This window comes from Halichoeres trimaculatus, unplaced genomic scaffold (genome assembly GCF_033239565.1).
Source record: "Halichoeres trimaculatus isolate MK-OKI-2021-1 unplaced genomic scaffold, fHalTri1.1 fHalTri1_scaffold_13, whole genome shotgun sequence".
In the NCBI taxonomy this organism is placed as follows: Eukaryota; Metazoa; Chordata; class Actinopteri; order Labriformes; family Labridae; genus Halichoeres; species Halichoeres trimaculatus.
This window is the reverse complement of record NW_027437191.1, coordinates 30,664,464-30,682,400: the sequence shown is the minus strand read 5'-3', so window position 1 is coordinate 30,682,400 and position 17,937 is coordinate 30,664,464. Positions and strand designations below refer to the sequence as shown.

The 17,937-nt window shown below is 40.8% G+C and overlaps 1 protein-coding gene across 1 annotated transcript in view; it reads left to right on the top strand.

Moving 5' to 3' along the window:
• syne2a (spectrin repeat containing, nuclear envelope 2a) overlaps positions 1–17,937 on the top strand; it is a 129,392-nt gene that overhangs the window by 29,256 nt on the left and 82,199 nt on the right. The window contains exons 29-39 of the mRNA XM_074684749.1: positions 946–1,104; positions 1,200–1,350; positions 1,471–1,629; positions 2,771–2,938; positions 3,049–3,150; positions 3,340–3,543; positions 3,624–3,829; positions 11,036–11,146; positions 15,261–15,507; positions 15,763–15,819; positions 17,641–17,796. Coding sequence (XP_074540850.1) covers positions 946–1,104; positions 1,200–1,350; positions 1,471–1,629; positions 2,771–2,938; positions 3,049–3,150; positions 3,340–3,543; positions 3,624–3,829; positions 11,036–11,146; positions 15,261–15,507; positions 15,763–15,819; positions 17,641–17,796 — 1,720 coding nt within the window. The remainder of the gene's footprint in view (positions 1–945; positions 1,105–1,199; positions 1,351–1,470; positions 1,630–2,770; positions 2,939–3,048; positions 3,151–3,339; positions 3,544–3,623; positions 3,830–11,035; positions 11,147–15,260; positions 15,508–15,762; positions 15,820–17,640; positions 17,797–17,937) is intronic.

The following is a 17,937-nucleotide window of genomic DNA, read 5'->3' as shown; positions in this document are numbered from 1 at the left end:
GAGCAGAGCCGACTGTTGGCGAGGCTTTACCCTTCTCGGCGTGTCTTCACCAGCTCAGTTTACAGTGCTAAAGATGTGTGGCTAACTTATGCTAAAATCTATTGACAGAGCCGACCTGTTCCGACCAGCAGCGTTCAGTCATTAGCCAGTACAGACACAGACTAACCAGAGTTATTCAGCTGACATCTCCCACTGTGGGAAACAAAGTCATTACCTGTTCAACAGAAACTCAGCTGTCTCAGCGTCAGTCTTCAGTCCCAAATCCCTCTGCAGCTTTTTCCACCGGTCGTACATTTCTCTAATATTCAGTCCCTGTTGGCACCTGTATCGCTCATAATTTCTTGAAACTTTTTTGTTTTCTTTCCTTCCCTGTGGAGGGTAACAGTAACAGCTTCCTGGTTTCGGTCTTCTCTGGCTCCATGACGCTTCGGTAGCTGAGCAGCTAGCTGACGTGAGAGGGGTAGTGGGGAAGGATGAGGTGGGACCATGGGCATGAGGGTGCAAAGCGAGGGAGACAGGGGATTGGATGGACTCACGCACCAACCCGAAATGAGGGGAACGGCGGTTCAGATTGGTCAATTATTATGTTGTTTTGCAGCTGATGTACTGAATGGATTTGTTTTCCTTCTTTTTGCTTTTCATATTGTGTAGATCGAACCGTCAGACCGTAACCACCTCATTAACAGTGTTATTAATAATTACCAAGCTTCCAAATCGTAGAGTATTTAGATTGAACATTCAGATTTATTTTTTATGTGTGCACATTTTCAACATGTATATAGAAAATTCTGTTTTGCATCAAATTTGGTGTCATATGAAAGAAAAACAAACTTAATGTGAGAAACGTGAACTGAATCTAGATAGAAGCAACTGAATTTTTACATTTGGCGCCTCATAGGCTGAAAGACATGATAATGATCTAATAACTTTAACTGTCTGCTGCAGGAAATATGCCTTGAAAGAGCTGGAAAACCGACTCCACGTCCACATAACTGAACTGAAGGACATGACAGAAGCTTCATCACCATCAGGAATCACAGACGGGGGTCAGACACGAGAGGTGGAGGAGGTCCTGAAGGAAACGATGAAAGCTGTCAACGAACGGTGACCAGAGGACTTTTTTTTCTTTGTGCTGATTTAACAAGTCAATAATGTGCTGCTGAGTTTGATGCATGTGTTGTTTCTCGTGTTACGTTCAGGCTGGAGGAATGTAACGTCCTGACTGAGCTGCTGAAGAGGTTTCAGAGCCTCCGTGGTGAGCTGAGCGGGACTCTGCAGAGGGCGGAGAGCACCATCAGTGAACAGGCCTCGTACATGGGGAAAGACAAGCTGCAGAGATTTCACACAAAGGTAGACGGAAGAATAGTTCTTTGGGGTGTGACCTAGACCCTTTGGCTGTCTGAATCAAAGAAAACACTTTTTGTTAATTAACAAGTTGAGTATAACTGTGACTGATTGTGTGTGTTTCAGGTCCAGGAAAGTAAAGCAGCATTAAACGGCCTTGGGGACAGAATCGAGGAGGTGCGTGGTGTCTGCAGGCAGCTCCACACTCACCTACGTCAGGTCCCACAGTGTGACATCATCCCGTTTGACGGTGAAGCAGACGCTCTCATGGATCGCTGGCTAGATGTGAGTTCATTTATTTTTAATGGCTGAGTCTGTTGTTGGGTTTCTTTAGCTTCTTAAGAAAAAAATACTAAAATCAATCAAGCCTTTTTTTTCTTGAGCCTGTTTTTAGGGCGGCTGAGGTTGACTCATCGTCTCGTCGATTTGATATTGACAGCAAACAGCACTGAAGAAAACTACTGAACTGTTTTTTGTTAGAAAAAGAAAACCGAACTGAGAAAATCTCTTGAACTTTTTTGATTACAGAAGAAAAATCGAACAAACTGAGAGGAAAAAAAATGCAGATCTTTATGTTGTTTACAGATTGAAAGGAAACCTGACGAACTGAACTCTTTGTTCCATTTTGCTTTTGAGAAACATGAATGAACTGAAACTGAAAAGCTTGAGCAGATTGTTACATGTTGCTTGAGTTGTTGGAAAACGGTTGATTTATTTTTTCTTTTTTTTCATGAGTTTTGTGTTAGTGTTTTAAGTTACAGTTGCATGAGTTTTATTTTAAGCTTCAACTAATGCATCCTTTATGTGGGTTTAAGAAGGTGACTCATAAACTAATATCAAAAAGTCAGATCCTGAATCTGGCACAATATGCACAACTGTGCCAAAACAACATGGGGAACAAAACTCAGACAAAGGTTATCTGCTTTGGCCTGTTGTTTTTGCAAAAGATGTTTTTGCAAAAGTCAAGAGTGAGGTTACGTTAGCTCTGATTGGTAGATGACTGGTAGGACATAACCAGGATTCACTGACGTTACACATTACAGACATGTCTCACAGCACCAGGCTGTTAATCGAGCTACATATGGACGGCTACTGAAGTACTCTATGAACCGACAGTTAGCTTGTTGTTACGTTAGCCTACGTAACTGTTCTGATTATTACCGTACCTTGTTGCGTTGTATCTGGTAAAAAGTTGACTTAAACGAAGAAAATTTGTTCCAAAACAAACACCCCTGGTTCAAAGTCACATTTTTACAACAGTGTATGTGAGACTCCGGGCCAGAAGGTGGCGCTGCAGTCCACCTAAAACAGATCCTCTTCACAGCATGTTTAAATAAAAACAGAGGAAGAGTACAAGAACAGTTCTTCAAACCTCTCACTGCCTGTAAATGATCAGAAACACTGATAACATCCCCTCTACTCTCAGATATCAGAAAGAACAGATTCTCACCTTGAAAACCTCCACCTCGGCCTGACTCTGTGGGACGGGGTCCTCCAGCTGGGAGCTGAGGTAGAGAACTGGACCGCCAATAAACTGGCGGTGTTTGCAGAGTCTCCGTCCTTTCAGACAGAGGAAGACGTCACAGCTTTGCAGGTAAAAAAAAACTTTCCTTCCTGTCCCAGCCTGCTTCTTTAAAGTGAAACTTCGTCCAGATTTCTTCTGTGCTGCTTTAATGGTGATTATGTTCCCTAAATTTTCTCCAGAATGAGATTTTAGCTCAAGAGGAGAATATGGAGCGTTTCCACAAGAGAGCCGCTGAGGTTCAGGTGCTGCTGCAGAGCACAGAGACGCCTCTGGAGCTGCAGGTAGGACTGGTCTTACTGAGCTACATCATGACTAGTTGTAGCATTTTAGCTCATATCCAGCACTTTCCTCGTATTTAAGCCACTGTTTTTATGTAAATCTGCCACTTATGTAGAATTCCTGACACAGATTTTCACGTTATTTGATGAACTCGTCAATCAGAGCTCTCCTGATGATGTCCTCTTGTCCAGGTCGTGGAAACCCAGATGAGGAAGAAGGTAGCCGAGTTGAAGGAGCTCGCCTCTGAAGCTGAGGATGTGTTTAGGCAGACGGTGGCTGCAAAGGGACAAATTAGTGCTCGGATAGCTGAATCCATCATCTCCCTCCAGAAGATCCAAGACTCCCTCCTGGCTCTCAGTGGATCAGACGTCACAACAGTGCTAACGAAGCTAAAGGTGAGCTAACAAGCCGGGACACCTGTTCCAAACCCAACACAACAGACGAGAAGTGACACAAATGTTTCTGTCCTCTTTAGGATCTGCTCTTTGAGCTCCAGGCCCAGGACGAGCAGGCGGAGAGCGTCCTGGATGATCTGCGCGTTATTTCCTCCATAGCCAGCGCGGTCAGCCTGCAGAGCGTGTCCGAGGACGGGATCCAGCTGCAGGAGAAAGTCAGAAACACTCACCAGCTGTTCACCGAGGTGGAGGAGCAGACTGAGAGGAGCATCCAAGCTCTGGACAGGTAACTCACACCAACGTCTCCAACATCTCAAACATGTGCTGCAATTACACACATCATCGCTTCAGATAACACGCATACTTACACTTCATAATAAGGCCATTAGAGAGCTGCTGGGCAGGTATTTCTGGAGCAGCTACTCCACCTTTAACACGCTTTAAAGGTTGTCATCAGGACATCAGTACAAAGAAAATATTCTGATAAAAGTGTGTGATGATTTAGCAGCAAGCTGAGGTAAAAGTACCGAGAGATTTAATGATTAAGCAGGAAGGATGTTTTTTGTTTTTGCCAGCATTGTTCCGTCAACGTCTTAAAAAAAGTCTTATAACACATTTTTATTCTTTGGCTTTTAACCCACCTTTGTTTTTTGATTTTATTTGTTTTATTTACTTTTTTATTCCTGCACCACCTTTTATGTGCAACACTTGGTTTCAGTTGTGGTTTTTTTTTAAATCAAAATCTTTTTATTGAAATTTTCACAGAACAAAATAATTGCACAGTCCAAAAGTATTAGAGAGAGAGGTAGCACAGAAATACTTAAATCGTGCATTTTACTGTATAACAAAGAAGAAAAACAAAACAAAAACAAACAAACAAACACACACACCCCCCACCCACCCCCCCACCACCACTGCCAGTGAGCCTAATAGAAAAACATTGACATAAGTCTGTCAAGCATACCTGAGTAGATAGATGGAGAACTGCAGATTACATTAAGCAGGGTTAGAAAAGGGAAAGAAAAATTAATAAGTACGCAATCACAAAAATTGCATCAAATGGAATGAAATGCGTTTAAAAAAGGGTCCCACATATCATCAAAGCTTCTTGTTGAGAGTTTAAGAACACACCTGATTCTTTCTAGCTTAAGGCAGGACATCACATCCGCCATCCACTGTGAATGAGTGGGTGGGCCAGGGTCCCTCCACTTCAGTAGGATAGCCCGTCGAGCAAGAAGTAAAGCAAAGGATATTGAGTGACGTCTGTGAGCGGGTAGATGGAGACCTGAATCAATAAAGCCAAATAAAGCAGCCAGGGGGTCAGCCTCCAGGTTGATGTTGAAAATCTGAGACAGTGTGTTAAAAACTTCTGTCCAGTATTTATTAATAAGGGGGCAGAGCCAGAACATATGAATGAGGGATGCCTCAGTGTAGTGGCATCTATCACAAAGAGGGCTAACGTCTGGATAGATACGCGACAGTCTGGCCTTGGAGAGATGAGTTCTATGTACAACTTTAAATTGAATAAGGCAATGGCGAGCACAAAGAGAGGTTGAATTTACTAATTTAAGGATTGAAGACCAAGTATCCACCGACAAAGATAAATTTAGATCTTCCTCCCAAGCGTCCTTCAGTTTATTGGTGGAAGTGAGCTTCAAATCCTGCATCTTATCATAGAGAATCGAAATACGTTTTTTCCTAAAAGGGTTAGAAGATAGGACAGTGTCAAGGAAGTTTTCTTCAGGTAGTCGAAGTAGGTTAGGAGATTGAGAAAGAATAAAATGTCGAACTTGTAAGTATCTGTAAAAATGTGATTTAGGGAGGTCAAATTTTCCACTTAGTTTGTCGAATGAAGCCAAGTTGTTGTCAATGAAAAGGTCTTTAAAGCGAACAATCCCCTTTTGGTGCCAAACTTTGAATGTAGGGTCAAAGATAGAGGGCAAAAATGAGTGATTTGGAATTAGAGGGCTGAGGAGAGAGAAGTCAGTCAGGTCAAAATGTTTCCTAAATTGAACCCAAATTCTTATTGAATGTCTGACCACGGGATTCCTAATAGAGTCGGGTGTTAGGAGCGGCAGTTTGGAACCAAGAAGTGAAAGGGTGGAAACGTTGTTGTCTGAATGTGATTCCATGGTCACCCAGTCTGGAGGGTCTGGCCTGCCATGGAAGTAAGACCAGAATGCCAAGCATCTCATATTTGCAGCCCAATAATAATAACAAAAGTTGGGGAGCGCCAAGCCACCATCTGTTTTGTTTTTTTGAAGATGGGCTTTGTTGAGTCGGGGGCGTTTACCACGCCAGATGTAGGAGGATATAAGAGAGTCAAGTTGGTTAAAAAAGGACTTAGGAATAAAGAGCGGGAGAGCCTGAAAAAGATACAAAAATTTGGGTAGAATCATCATTTTAATTGAATTGATGCGCCCAACAAGAGAAGTTGACAGAGGTGACCACTTAGTCAGTGCTTGTTTTACCTGGTTAAGCATTGCCCCCAAATTTTCTTTAAATAGGTGTTTAAAATTACGAGTAATTGTGATCCCCAAATATGAAAATTTGTAACTCTTAATTGTAAAAGGAAAACTGGTGAGAGTAGTTGTTTGTAATTTACTGTTAATTGGAAAAATCTCACTCTTGTCGAGGTTTAATTTATATCCTGAAAGTTGACCAAACCGGTTGAGCAGGGATAAAACCGGGGGTAGAGAAGTGGTCGGATTTGACACAAAAAGTAAAAGGTCATCAGCATAAATCGCAGTCTTGTGTTCCTGTCCGGCTCTAACAATCCCTGAAAAGTTCCCACATTCACGTAAAGCAATAGCGAGGGGTTCAATTGCTAAATCAAAAAGGATGGGGCTGAGGGGGCATCCCTGACGAGTGCCACGGTGTAAACTGAATGACTCTGACATCTGCGAATTGGTACGGACAGAGGCTGAGGGATTAGAATATAGTAATCTGATCCAATTAATAAACTTGGGTCCAAACCCAAATGAGTCCAGGACAGCGAAGAGATATCCCCACTCAACGCGATCGAACGCCTTCTCAGCGTCGAGAGAGACCACACATTCAGGAACTTCATCAGAGGGGGAGTACACCACATCCAAAAGCCGACGAATGTTAAAATAGGCGTGCCTGTTTTTTATAAATCCGGTTTGGTCTACAGATATTATTGAGGGAAGAGGAGTTTCCATTCTACGTGCTAGGATTTTAGCTAGTATTTTAGCATCTGTATTTAAAAGGGAGATAGGCCTGTAAGAGGCACAATGAGTTGGATCTTTCCCTGTTTTAGCTATTAAGGTGATACAGGCTTCAGAGAAGGAACTGGGGAGTACGCCAAGCTTACAAGACTCAGAGAAAACCAGATGTAAATAAGGAGATAAAAGTGAAGAGAATTTCTTAAAAAATTCTGTGGGAAGACCGTCAGGTCCGGGGCATTTACCAGATTGCATGGAGGAGATAGCCAAGCTAATTTCATGCTGAGAGATGGGCTCTTCCAATTTCTGCATGGAATTAGACGAAAGTTTCAAAATGTTAAGGCTGTTCAAAAAATCTGAAATTTCTTTGCTATCAGCTTGGGATTCTGAGGAATAAAGTTGTTGATAGAAATCCCTAAAAGCTTTGTTGATTTCTATATGATCAGAGGTAATGTGACCGTTTGACAGTTGAATGTTAGAAATGCTTTGTCTGGCATTGGAGCCCTTGAGAAGGTTTGCCATTAACTTGTCAGATTTGTCCCCATGAACATAAAACAAGGTCTTTTGCTTTAAAAGTGAGTATTCAGCAGAGTAAGTGGTCAGTAGATCGAATCTGGTCTTAAGTTCTAATCGTTTTTTATGTAACTTTGGATCCTTGGTTTGTGCAAAACGTTTATCGATCTCTCTAATTTGGTGGGAAAGATCTTCCCGCTCCTTTCCAGCCTCCCTTTTGAGTCGAACTGTATATGATATTATTTGCCCTCTAATGTAAGCTTTAAAAGCATCCCAGACAATAAGATTGGACACATCAGGGGTAATGTTGGTAGTAAAGAAAAAGTTAATCTCCCTCTCCATGAATTTAACAAAGTTGTCATCTGAAAGTAAAGTTGAGTTAAATCGCCATTGCCTTTTCTTTTGTGGGAGGTCAGGAAAAGATATTTCCAAAACCAAGGGTGCGTGGTCAGAAATGACAATGCTTTGGTATGCACAGGTAGTAACCAGTGGGAGGAGCTGGTCATCAATGAAGAAATAGTCAATTCTGGTGTATGTATGGTGAACTGATGAGAAAAAAGAATATTCCCTATCATTAGGGTGCAAGGTGCGCCATACATCCTGAATGCCATAACCAGAGAGAAAAGTTTTAATAAAGGAAGCAGATTTACTGATTGTGCAGATATTGGTTGATGACCTGTCCAAAGTTGGGTCAAGCCAGCAATTAAAATCACCCCCAAGTATGAGACGGTATATATTAAGGTCTGGCAGAGTTGAGAACAGGTGTTCAAAGAAAGCTACATTATCCAAGTTGGGAGCATAGACATTCACAAGTGCCACCAAGGAGTTATACAATTTACCACAGACCATCACATATCTTCCAAACTTGTCAGGAATCACACTGTGTGGTTCAAAAGAAACACCCTGACCAATCAAGATCGAAACCCCCCTGGCTTTGGCTTGAAAAGAGGAATGGAAATGTTGCCCACGCCACCCTGACAATAAACGGACATTATCTGAATCACGGATGTGGGTCTCCTGCAAAAAAACGATTTCTGACTTCAGGTGTCTAATATGTGCAAAAATCTTTTTCCGTTTAATTGGATGGTTTAGGCCCTTAACATTCCAACTCAAAAACTTTAGACGTTCATTCATAATGTAAAACTAAAAAAAAGAGGTTTTGGAATATGAACCAACAAGAACATAACAGTTTCAAACATGGACTGCAAAGGAATAGTGCAGGCAAGCAAAAACAGGCAAAAAGGCAAAATCAAACTGGGAACCCGAACATCACTGGCAGTGGCGATCCTCCCATCCCGCCCACCCAAGACAGCTGTTACAAAAACAAACAGCAAGCTCTTCAAAACACCCCCTGTACAAAACATCTTCCTGTATCAACAAGTTTACCAACAACTCCGGTATCAAAATGAACGCATTTGTAAAACAAAGTGCCCTTCAACAGTCATGTATGTCGGTGCGTGGGCGCGTATTGTGGTTCTAAAGTGTCCCTCTAGGATGTGGGAGACTTGGGGAGAGAGTCAATATACTTGCGTGCATCCACCACCGAGCTGATCCACTTTCTCCCTCCGTCGGGTAGTGTGAGCCGGAGCCGCGCAGGGAAGAGCAGCGCCGGCTTGAGTCCCCGCTTGTAAAGTGTCGCCATTACATCCTTATATTCCGCTCTCTGGTTCAGAACCTCCGGGCTGTAATCCTCCAGGATGCGGATCGAGTGGCCCTGGAACTCCAATTTCCCCCTGCGTCGTGCTTCCCTGATGAGGAGCTCCTTAGTTTGGTAACGGTGCAGGCGGAGGATGACCGGCCGTGGGCGCTCACCCTGGGCCGGCTTGGGGGCTAACGAGCGGTGGGCCCTGTCGATCTCCGGGGGGGATGGCAGGATCTCACTTCCGAACACCTCACACAAAAGGTTAGAGAAGAACTCCGTAGGGCGCCCGCTTTCAGTCGATTCGGGTATTCCAAGTATCCGCACGTTTTGGCGCCGGCTCCGGCTCTCCAAGTCAGTAACTTTAGCCTTTAGCTTGGTGTTATCTTCTTGAAGTGCCGTGCAGATGGACTCGAGGTCCTGAACCCGCTGACTGACGTCGTCCGCCGCGAGTTCCAGGGATGAGAGACGCTGGCCATGATCCTCTACAGTTAGCCGTATTTGGTCAAGCTTAGAGTCCAAAGTTGTAAAGGAGGCCTTAAACTCGGCCGAGAGGGATTGGCGGTGGTCCTCCAGCACCGCGGTGATAGCATCTAGCGTCAAGCTAACCTCTTCCTTCTTGTGTTTGGTGCTTTTAGAAGCCATGGCAGCCAAAATGGGGACAGAGTCGAGAAGAATAGCTCTTACTCAGTAGACAGAGGGTAGATAGCGAGCCCTACTTACAAAAATGAAGGGCAGAGTGGTTTTAAAAGTTATTGATAACCGGAGCGATCTCTCGTGCGACTACTCCATCCAAAACCGGAACCGGAAGCCCCCAGTTGTGGTTTTTTAAAAGAGCTTTATAAATAAAATTGAGTTAAGTTGAGTAGAAAGAATAGAAGAATAGAAATTTACTTCCAAAAATTCTGTTAAGTCTTAAATCTTTGTAAAATGTTGACGGTGCACATGTGTGATTATTTGAAATGTTACTGATTCTGCTTTTGAGCCTGGTGCAGAAATATTTCAGAATTTACTCTGATTCTTTTTCACATCCTCTAATCCATCTGTTGATATCCGACCCAAAAAAGATTTTAACTGATCCAACTCTGGAGATTAAAAAAGAAACAGAAGGACAAGTTTTAACTTGTTTTCATCAGGTCTACATCCTCAGGCAGAGTGTTTTTTTGTCTGTGATATGATTATAATACACAAAGTGTTACACACTGAACTTGGTGGAGGACCCTGTTTCAGATACACTAACATCCTAAAACCATAAGAAATCAAAAATCAAATACAATTAAAAAAAATCCAAAACTCTAAGAATAATTCATAATTAAATCCAAAACACTTATGAAATCAAATCCAAAACTCTTAAAAATAATCAAAAATGTATTTCAAAACTCAAAATAAGAATCAAGACTAAATCCAAAACTCTGCAAAAAAAATAAAAATAAATAAGTCCAAACTTATGAAAAAAAATCAAATATAAATCCAAAACTCTTAAAAAACAACAACAAAATATAATTTAAAAAAAAGTATGAAAAAATACAAAATAATTCCAAACTTCTGAAAAAAAAGATCAGAAATTTATCCAAAACTCTACAAAAAATCAAAATAAATCCAAAAGGTTAAAAAAATCAAAAAGGAATCCAAAACTCTTCTGAATCCAAAAATATATCCAAAACTCTAATAAAATCAAAAGAAATCCAAAACATAAAAAAAAAAATCAAATTAAATCCAAAACTCTTAAAAAAATCCAAAACTTTAAAAAAATTAGAATTAAATCCAAAATTTAAAAAATTAAAAATAAATCCAAAACTCTTAAAAAAAAAAAATAAATCCAAAACTCTAAAAAATCTCAAAAAGAAATCCAACACTCTAATAAAATAAAAAATATCTAAAAAAAACAAAAAACAAAAACTAGAGACAGAGACACGACTAATCCAAAATACAGAATCATTTAGGATAAACATAAAAAGACCCACACATGGCAAAACCAAACCAAAACCACAAAAAACAAGAACTATAGACAACAACAGGAAACACAAGACAAGAAAGCTAAAGAATCTTTACAAAAAGCTCCAGAAGACTGAAACATGAGGAAACTTAGACTCAGAAATGAACAAAAAGCAAATTTAAGACTGAATCCTCACAGTATCCATGTTTCATGTTGCAGGCTGCAGAAGGAGAGCCAACATTTAGAGCGATGGCTGCAGGAAGTAGAGAAGAAAGCAAAAAATCAAGACGACCTGAGTTTCCTGGAAGAAGAAAAAGCTCTGCAGCAGAGGTAAACTGTGTTTTATTATTAGACTCATACACTTTGTTTTGTTTAACTGTTGAATTATTTTCAATGAGTCAGAAATCTGGATGCTGTTTGTATTTCTGTGTAATGATTTTGACCAATGACTCAGCGATTTTGGAGGTTGTTTATCCTGTTTAACCCCAGAGATGACTGATACATCCTTAATGACTCGATCTGGTTTGTGGAAGCCTTTTTAGTGGTAAAATATCTGTCACAGTATCATAAACAGCACATGTAAGGGATAATGTAGAGCGAGCCGGTCACTATAGAGAAATAAACACCGACAGGGTGATGTAGGACCCCGACGCGAAGCGGAGGGGCCCTACATCACCCTGAAGGGGTTTATTTCTCTATAGTGACCGGCTCGCTCTACATTATCCCGCTTATTACACGGCTACTCACTAAAAAAATCAAAAATTTGACATCAAATGCTCATCTAAATATGATTTTATTGATTCACAAAAGTTTTCATTGCATCCGCTTGAAAAATAGTCCGTTCCTTCTTACGGTTGAAACAGTAACGGAAAGCAACGGTAACTCTGAAGCGAAGATTAGCTTATTTATAATTCACATTAAACTGAACGTTTCCATTGATGGTGACGTGGGACAAGGTGAATGGGACATCTTTGGGAATATTGATGCTGACGTCTCTGTCCTCATTCATGTCCATATTTCCTCCCTGCTGTGGCCCTGCAGCTGGCATACCTATAGAAATAGTTTTTCACCGTTACAACTGCTCTCAATATTATCTCATCACTAACGCTTTAAGAGAGGCACTCACCCGATCTGCTGCTGCTGCCAGAATTAGAGGACAGGATCTTGCTCCACTTTTCCCGATCTGTACTGGTCGGAGCCCAGTAGCTTCTCAGACTGCTCTCACATCTGTGCCCTGTCACAGACATGATCTCCCTACTTGCCAGACCTGCCTGAGAGAGGAGGTGGACAGCTGTGCTCCTCAAGCTGTGATTCGTGTATCTTTTAGAAAGCCCGGCTGCCTGGCTGATTTGGGGTAACATTTTCCCGAGGTAATTGTGCCCCATGGGTTCACGAGAGTACCACACTGCTTGCCTTTTCAGTAGCTGTTGATCCTTTCTTAGTGGATGAAGGTAAAACGCTTTAGCGTCGGAAGGGCAAAGGGACAGGTATTTCTTGAAACTGGCAACAGGGCAGTTTGGAGTGTCAGGCTCAGCAAAGATGCATCCTCTGTAATTTTCTTTGCATGGATCTTTGGCATCTTTGTGGTTTTTTGTCTCAGCGTTGTGGGTGAGAGAAATATACTCGTTACCATGCTCGTCCTCTTTCACAATGAAAGAGTCTCTTGTCAGGTCTCGATTGCCTTCTCTCCCCCGTCTTGCGAGATGCAGCTGTACATCAAACCACACTTTTCGGACCAGTCCGACCGCTGTGTGTGGGGACAGCGCCTCTGAGCACCTGAGGAGCTGCAAATCTGTTGCTGAGATGGGAGGGTGATGCTGACTGACGTCTTTCCCGTTTTTACGGAGGGTTTTAATGACTGATTTAAATACCCCGTTGCTGGACTTGAAAGTAGCACAGTTCATAATATCAAATTTTGAGAAATTTCGAGATATCCCAGCCCTAATTGCAATGTAACTGGCAACTGAGTAGGTGTTGCCGCTGGAGTTTTGAACAGATGCATAAAATGATCGCAGCACCTGGTTGAGGCTTTCTGCGGAATAACCGTCAAAGTTTGTTGACATTGTCTTTTCAATTAGCCAGTCTTTAAACACATTCATGGCCCATGCCGTGTTTCGTTAGTATTAACTTCGTGTCTGTCTTCCTCAATCTTGTCAATTTCGGTGTCATCTAATTCCTTGTGTCTTTTCACCTCTCTTTCTTTCTCTTCGCTGGTTTCCTCTCTTCTTCTTTTCTTTAGCGGTGACTGGTCAGCCATCAACCATGAATCCAATGTTTCGCCTTCTCCAAATATATTAAAAGTGATTTTGGGAAAATATTCCATTTTTGATGGAGCAACGGGAAACAACAGAAAATTAAAGATGTCTTGCCGCAGGTATAAACGTTCGGCGGATTGATACATATGACGTGATTCGCCCGAGTAGTTCAGAAGCGTCCTTTGTGGTCCGCTATTCAGAATAACAGACCGTAGAATGTTGTAATTGACCAATCAGGATCGAGCATTTGACAATGCCGTGTAATAAGTAATTATAACCGTCTTGTTTATCATTTGGTGAAATTCGTAAAACATCAGTCGCTCTCTGCTGCTGAACCGTTTCCCACATAGAGGAACATTTTTTTTTTTGCATTTTTTCAATGTGCAGGCTAACACTAATTTTCTATCAAGCGTTTTAGTCTTGTTTTCAGTAGAAATGTCTTTTTTGGCGTAGTATGAGCCACATTCACCTGACCAGTCCAGAAAAATGTCCGATTTCAAGTTATTTAAAGACAAAAATGAGGTCTGAATTGCTTGTAACCATGACTGTAAAAAAAAAAAAAAAAGGCCTCATCCCTGAGGTCTGCTCTTCATTTTCACCTCGTGGTCCCAAAAACTCGTCTTTTCGGTGGTGGCTCCCAAATTATGGAATGATCTGCCGCTCAAAATAAAAACATCCCCCACCCTACTGATTTTTAAATCACGTCTTAAAGGTCCCATATTCTGCTCCTTTTCTGCAGTTTCATCTGGATCATTGATGTCTTCATGAAATAGTAGTAACATGTTTTGGTCCAAAAAGCCAATAAATCAAGCACAGCAGCATTGTTTCCAGGCTCTCATAGCCCCTCTGTTCAGAACGCTCTGATTTAGTGGGCGTGGCCTTCATATGTTAATGAGCCACCGCAGATACCGCCCCGCTCTTCAGCGTCACTGAGAGCGGCGCCACGAGCTCCGAGTGCACAATGTTTAGAAAACAGAGAAGCTCGTTTAACGTAACATTATAGACTAAAACAACAGGCTAACTGCAGCTAAAGTTAGCATCCTGAAGCTAACACAGAGACAGGGGGACACTGAGGAAAAGCTCTTCCATCTGCTCCACAGCACACAGCATTTAAAATACTCACATTTCCAGGGTCCCAGGTTTGTTGGTGGATGGTTGGTAATGCGCCTGGATTCAGGACCAGTCTATTGGCTAGCCCTCTGTTGTGCTGTCCAAAGTTGGAAAAGCAGTCGGCCGTGAAGTGACTAGCACACACATGCACAGTTTTACTGAGTGTAGCTGGAACATTTCTTTGATTAATGAACTCTAGACACTTAGTCTGTCTTCTTCTGAGATGGGAAGCTTGTGCATGGAACTATGTGGCTGTTTACCGCCAAAAACAGAGCAGTGATGGCTCTTCAACTTCAGCATTTTCCTCCCTGCTGCTGGGGAGTTTTCTCTCCAGCAGCAGGGAGGAATCGGGTATCGGCTCAGGTGGACCAATCAGGTCAGACTTGCTCCTGATTGGTCAAAAAAGGGAATCGCTGACGTCAGCAAATCCCCAAATTCCAAACAGCTGGTTTTAGGTCAGGATTTTACATTCACAAGCTCTACTAAGTACAGGTTTTGTCATTAGATATCACATTTTGTGGGCTGGGAGGAAAGACAAAGACCCACAAATTTCACTGAAAGACTTGATAAAGTGATTTTTGCACAACATGGGATGTTTAAATTTTTTTTTTATTCTTTCGTTTTTAATTCCCCGTGAGAGTTGTGTGATCTCTGTCCTTCTATGTCTTTAATGGTCTTAACCCCTTTGTTTTATGGCTCCTTTTGGTTTCTTTGTGTTATCTTAATTCATTTATTTTTTTATTGACTTTCTTATTGGATTTTTATAGTGCAGCACTTTGGGAAACTTGATTGTTTTTAAAATGTGCTGTATCAATAAAGAGGATTGATTAGATTGAGGATTTTAGGTTATGACCAGGCACGTATTGAGTCTGGAGCTTTAAAAGTCAACAATAAAATCTTAAAATCAATTCTTAAATGTATCAGTAACCAGCGAAGGAAGGCTAAGACTGGAGTTATATGTTTTAGAAATATGGTCTCTTAACCTTTGACCTGAGCTTTGTCTAAAAACAGCCCAGCTATTCCCTCTTTGTCCGTATTTCAGAGTTTCTGAGCACTAATATCTTGTGTTTTCTCTTCAGGGAAAGGACGGAGGAGTTACAGCAGCTGGTTTCATCTCTACACCACAGCTCCCTCCAGGACTCGGCTCCTGTGGAAGAGAGCTTCAAACTGCTGCAGCGATACAACAAGGTCATCAACAACCTCCAGCCCAGCTCCTCTGACGAGCAGACACCTCGACCCTCAGAGGGAGACCTGATCCAACCTGTTGACTCTCCACACGTTGGAAACAAAGATCTGCAGAGTCCTGAGAAACCTGAGCCTGCTCCGGTAGGAAAACACTGATTCATGAAGCCATAAATGTTTGTTAGAGACGAGTGTGAAGTCATTCGAAGGTGTGGCCTCACAGAGCTGTTGTTTCTGCTCATCTGCATTTGTTACTACTTGTCCTTGGAAGAGGTGTGTCAGATTGTTGCTGAATAGAGGGATTTGTTCGCACAGATTGTAAGAAAGTCTGTGTGTCTGTGCAGTAACAGATTTTACTTTGAATACAATGCAAAACTAATCATTGGAAATATGTTTCAGGCTGTGAGAAGAGCAACAGCAGAGGAAGAGGAGGAGGAGGGGGCTGGAATCGATCAGGTAAGAGTAAACGAGGAAGAAACACAGTTAATACGACCAGTAAAACCTGCGTTCAAACAGTTTCACTCACTAAGAACCAAAAGAAAGACGTTTGTTCAGTCTGTTGTTTAAAAAACTGGTTTTAAATCATTGGAACAAAAGGATTTCTTATGTGGAGAGTGTCTGTAAGAAGTTTTGAAGTTATCTGATGGTCATACACTGCAAAAAGTGAGATTTTATCAAGTGTTTTTGTCTTATTTTCAGTAATAAATTACTTTTTAGACTCAATATGAGCCACATTCACCTGACCAGTCCAGAAAAATGTCTTATTTGAAGTTATTCAAAGACAAAAATGAGGTCTAAATTGCTTATAACAAGTAAATCTGAGGCTAAAACTGAGTTTTTATTTCAGAAACAAGTTGTGCGCTGCAAAAAAATGTGGCAACACTATACTTTAGAGGTCCGCACATTTCATCACAATTAGGTAATAATTAGACAAAGTTTTTTCTTATTTCTTTACTTGAATAAGAAAGCACATAACTTCTTTAAAATAATGTCCAAATTTATTGTCACAAGTCACAATTGGTAGGTGACTGTTTATTTTCCAGTTTCTTTGAAATTTACTCCAAATTGCAAAGTAAGAAGGTGACGATTAGCACATAATTTATTTGAAATTAAATCACAACCACCACAAAATGTTTTTCTCTGCTATTTCCAGAGAAGCAGGTGATAAATAGCTGCTTAGTTCTTGAAAACAAAAGTTAGGCTCATTGTTTCCACTGATAATTTCCTTTGAAATGTTCAGTGAATAATTCAGTTTCACAATAAGCAGTTGATAGTTAGCTATTTGTTAATTAATTTCACAAAGTTCTTTAGTAGCCTACAGCATAATGGAGATCACAGCAAAATGATAAACCTTTATGATTAGGCCTATAATGTTTTACATGATACATCTGAAGTCTTCAGATGTGAAATTCACCAAGAGTGGGGTTGGAAATTGGCCTTACCTTATTATGATAGATACTGTTAGTAGGGGCACTGCAAAACAGAATCTGGACTGAAGTTATGAGCTAATTTTCACCAAACTCTCATGAAATTTCAGGGGTAAATTCAAAGAAATAAGAGAAAAACTTTGTCTAATTATTACCTAAGAGCAATGAAATTTGTAGACCTCTAAAGTAAAGTGTTACCCTGTTTTTTGCAGTGCAGCTTGGGACCAGCTGCAGAACGACTTAAAGCTTTAGGAGCTCGTTCCTTAATGTTTTTAAATCTAAAATAAAGACATGAAGGCTGGTTCTATAGGATGACTGTGTTTTATTGATTCCCAGAATGCGATTTTAATCCATTATCTTGTGTTTTGTCTCTTTTTGTGCTTCCTGTTTTGGCAGAAAATGAGGTTTTTTAATCTCAATGGGACAAACCCGGTTAAATTAAAAAAAAAAAAAATTAAATTAAATTAAATTAAAAAAAAAAAAATCTGCCAACTGAACAAGAGAAAAGTAATGTAAGACATTTTTCTAGTTTCAAACAATTTTTTCTTGTTTCATTGGCAGATTTTTTTGAACTTGTTATAAGCAATTCAGACCTTATTTTGTCTTTAAATAACTTGAAAAAAGACATTTTTTCCAGACTGATCAGTGGAATGTGGCTTATATCAAGTCTAATAAGACAAATTTTACTCAAAACAAGACAAAAAACACTTGATTAGATTTCAGTTTTTGCAGTGTCGAAGTTTGTTTCAGATGAATAGAAACCGAAAGATCACAGATTTTTTAGTGTGTTAAACAAGTATGTGTTTAATAGTAGTTTAATAGTAAATTTATTCACCTGAAATGTCTGCAGGATTCCTGTATTGGTGGTGTTTCTAATGAGGAACGTCTCAGACAGTTATTTCTGGATTTCCAACAAAGATTGACGTCCCTGCAGGAAAGGTTTTCATGTCAGTCGGCGAATAAAGAAAGCTCAGCTGCTCTGATCCCTGATGCATCAGACCTGCAGGTAAGACCGTCCACTCACCTGACCCTCATGCTGTCATAAATCCTGAAGTTTTATCTGTTTTGCTTCCAATCATGGAAAAAAAAAATACTTTTATCAAGAGACAGAGACTGTCCTGACTTTATCTCCTCCTGTCTTCACTTT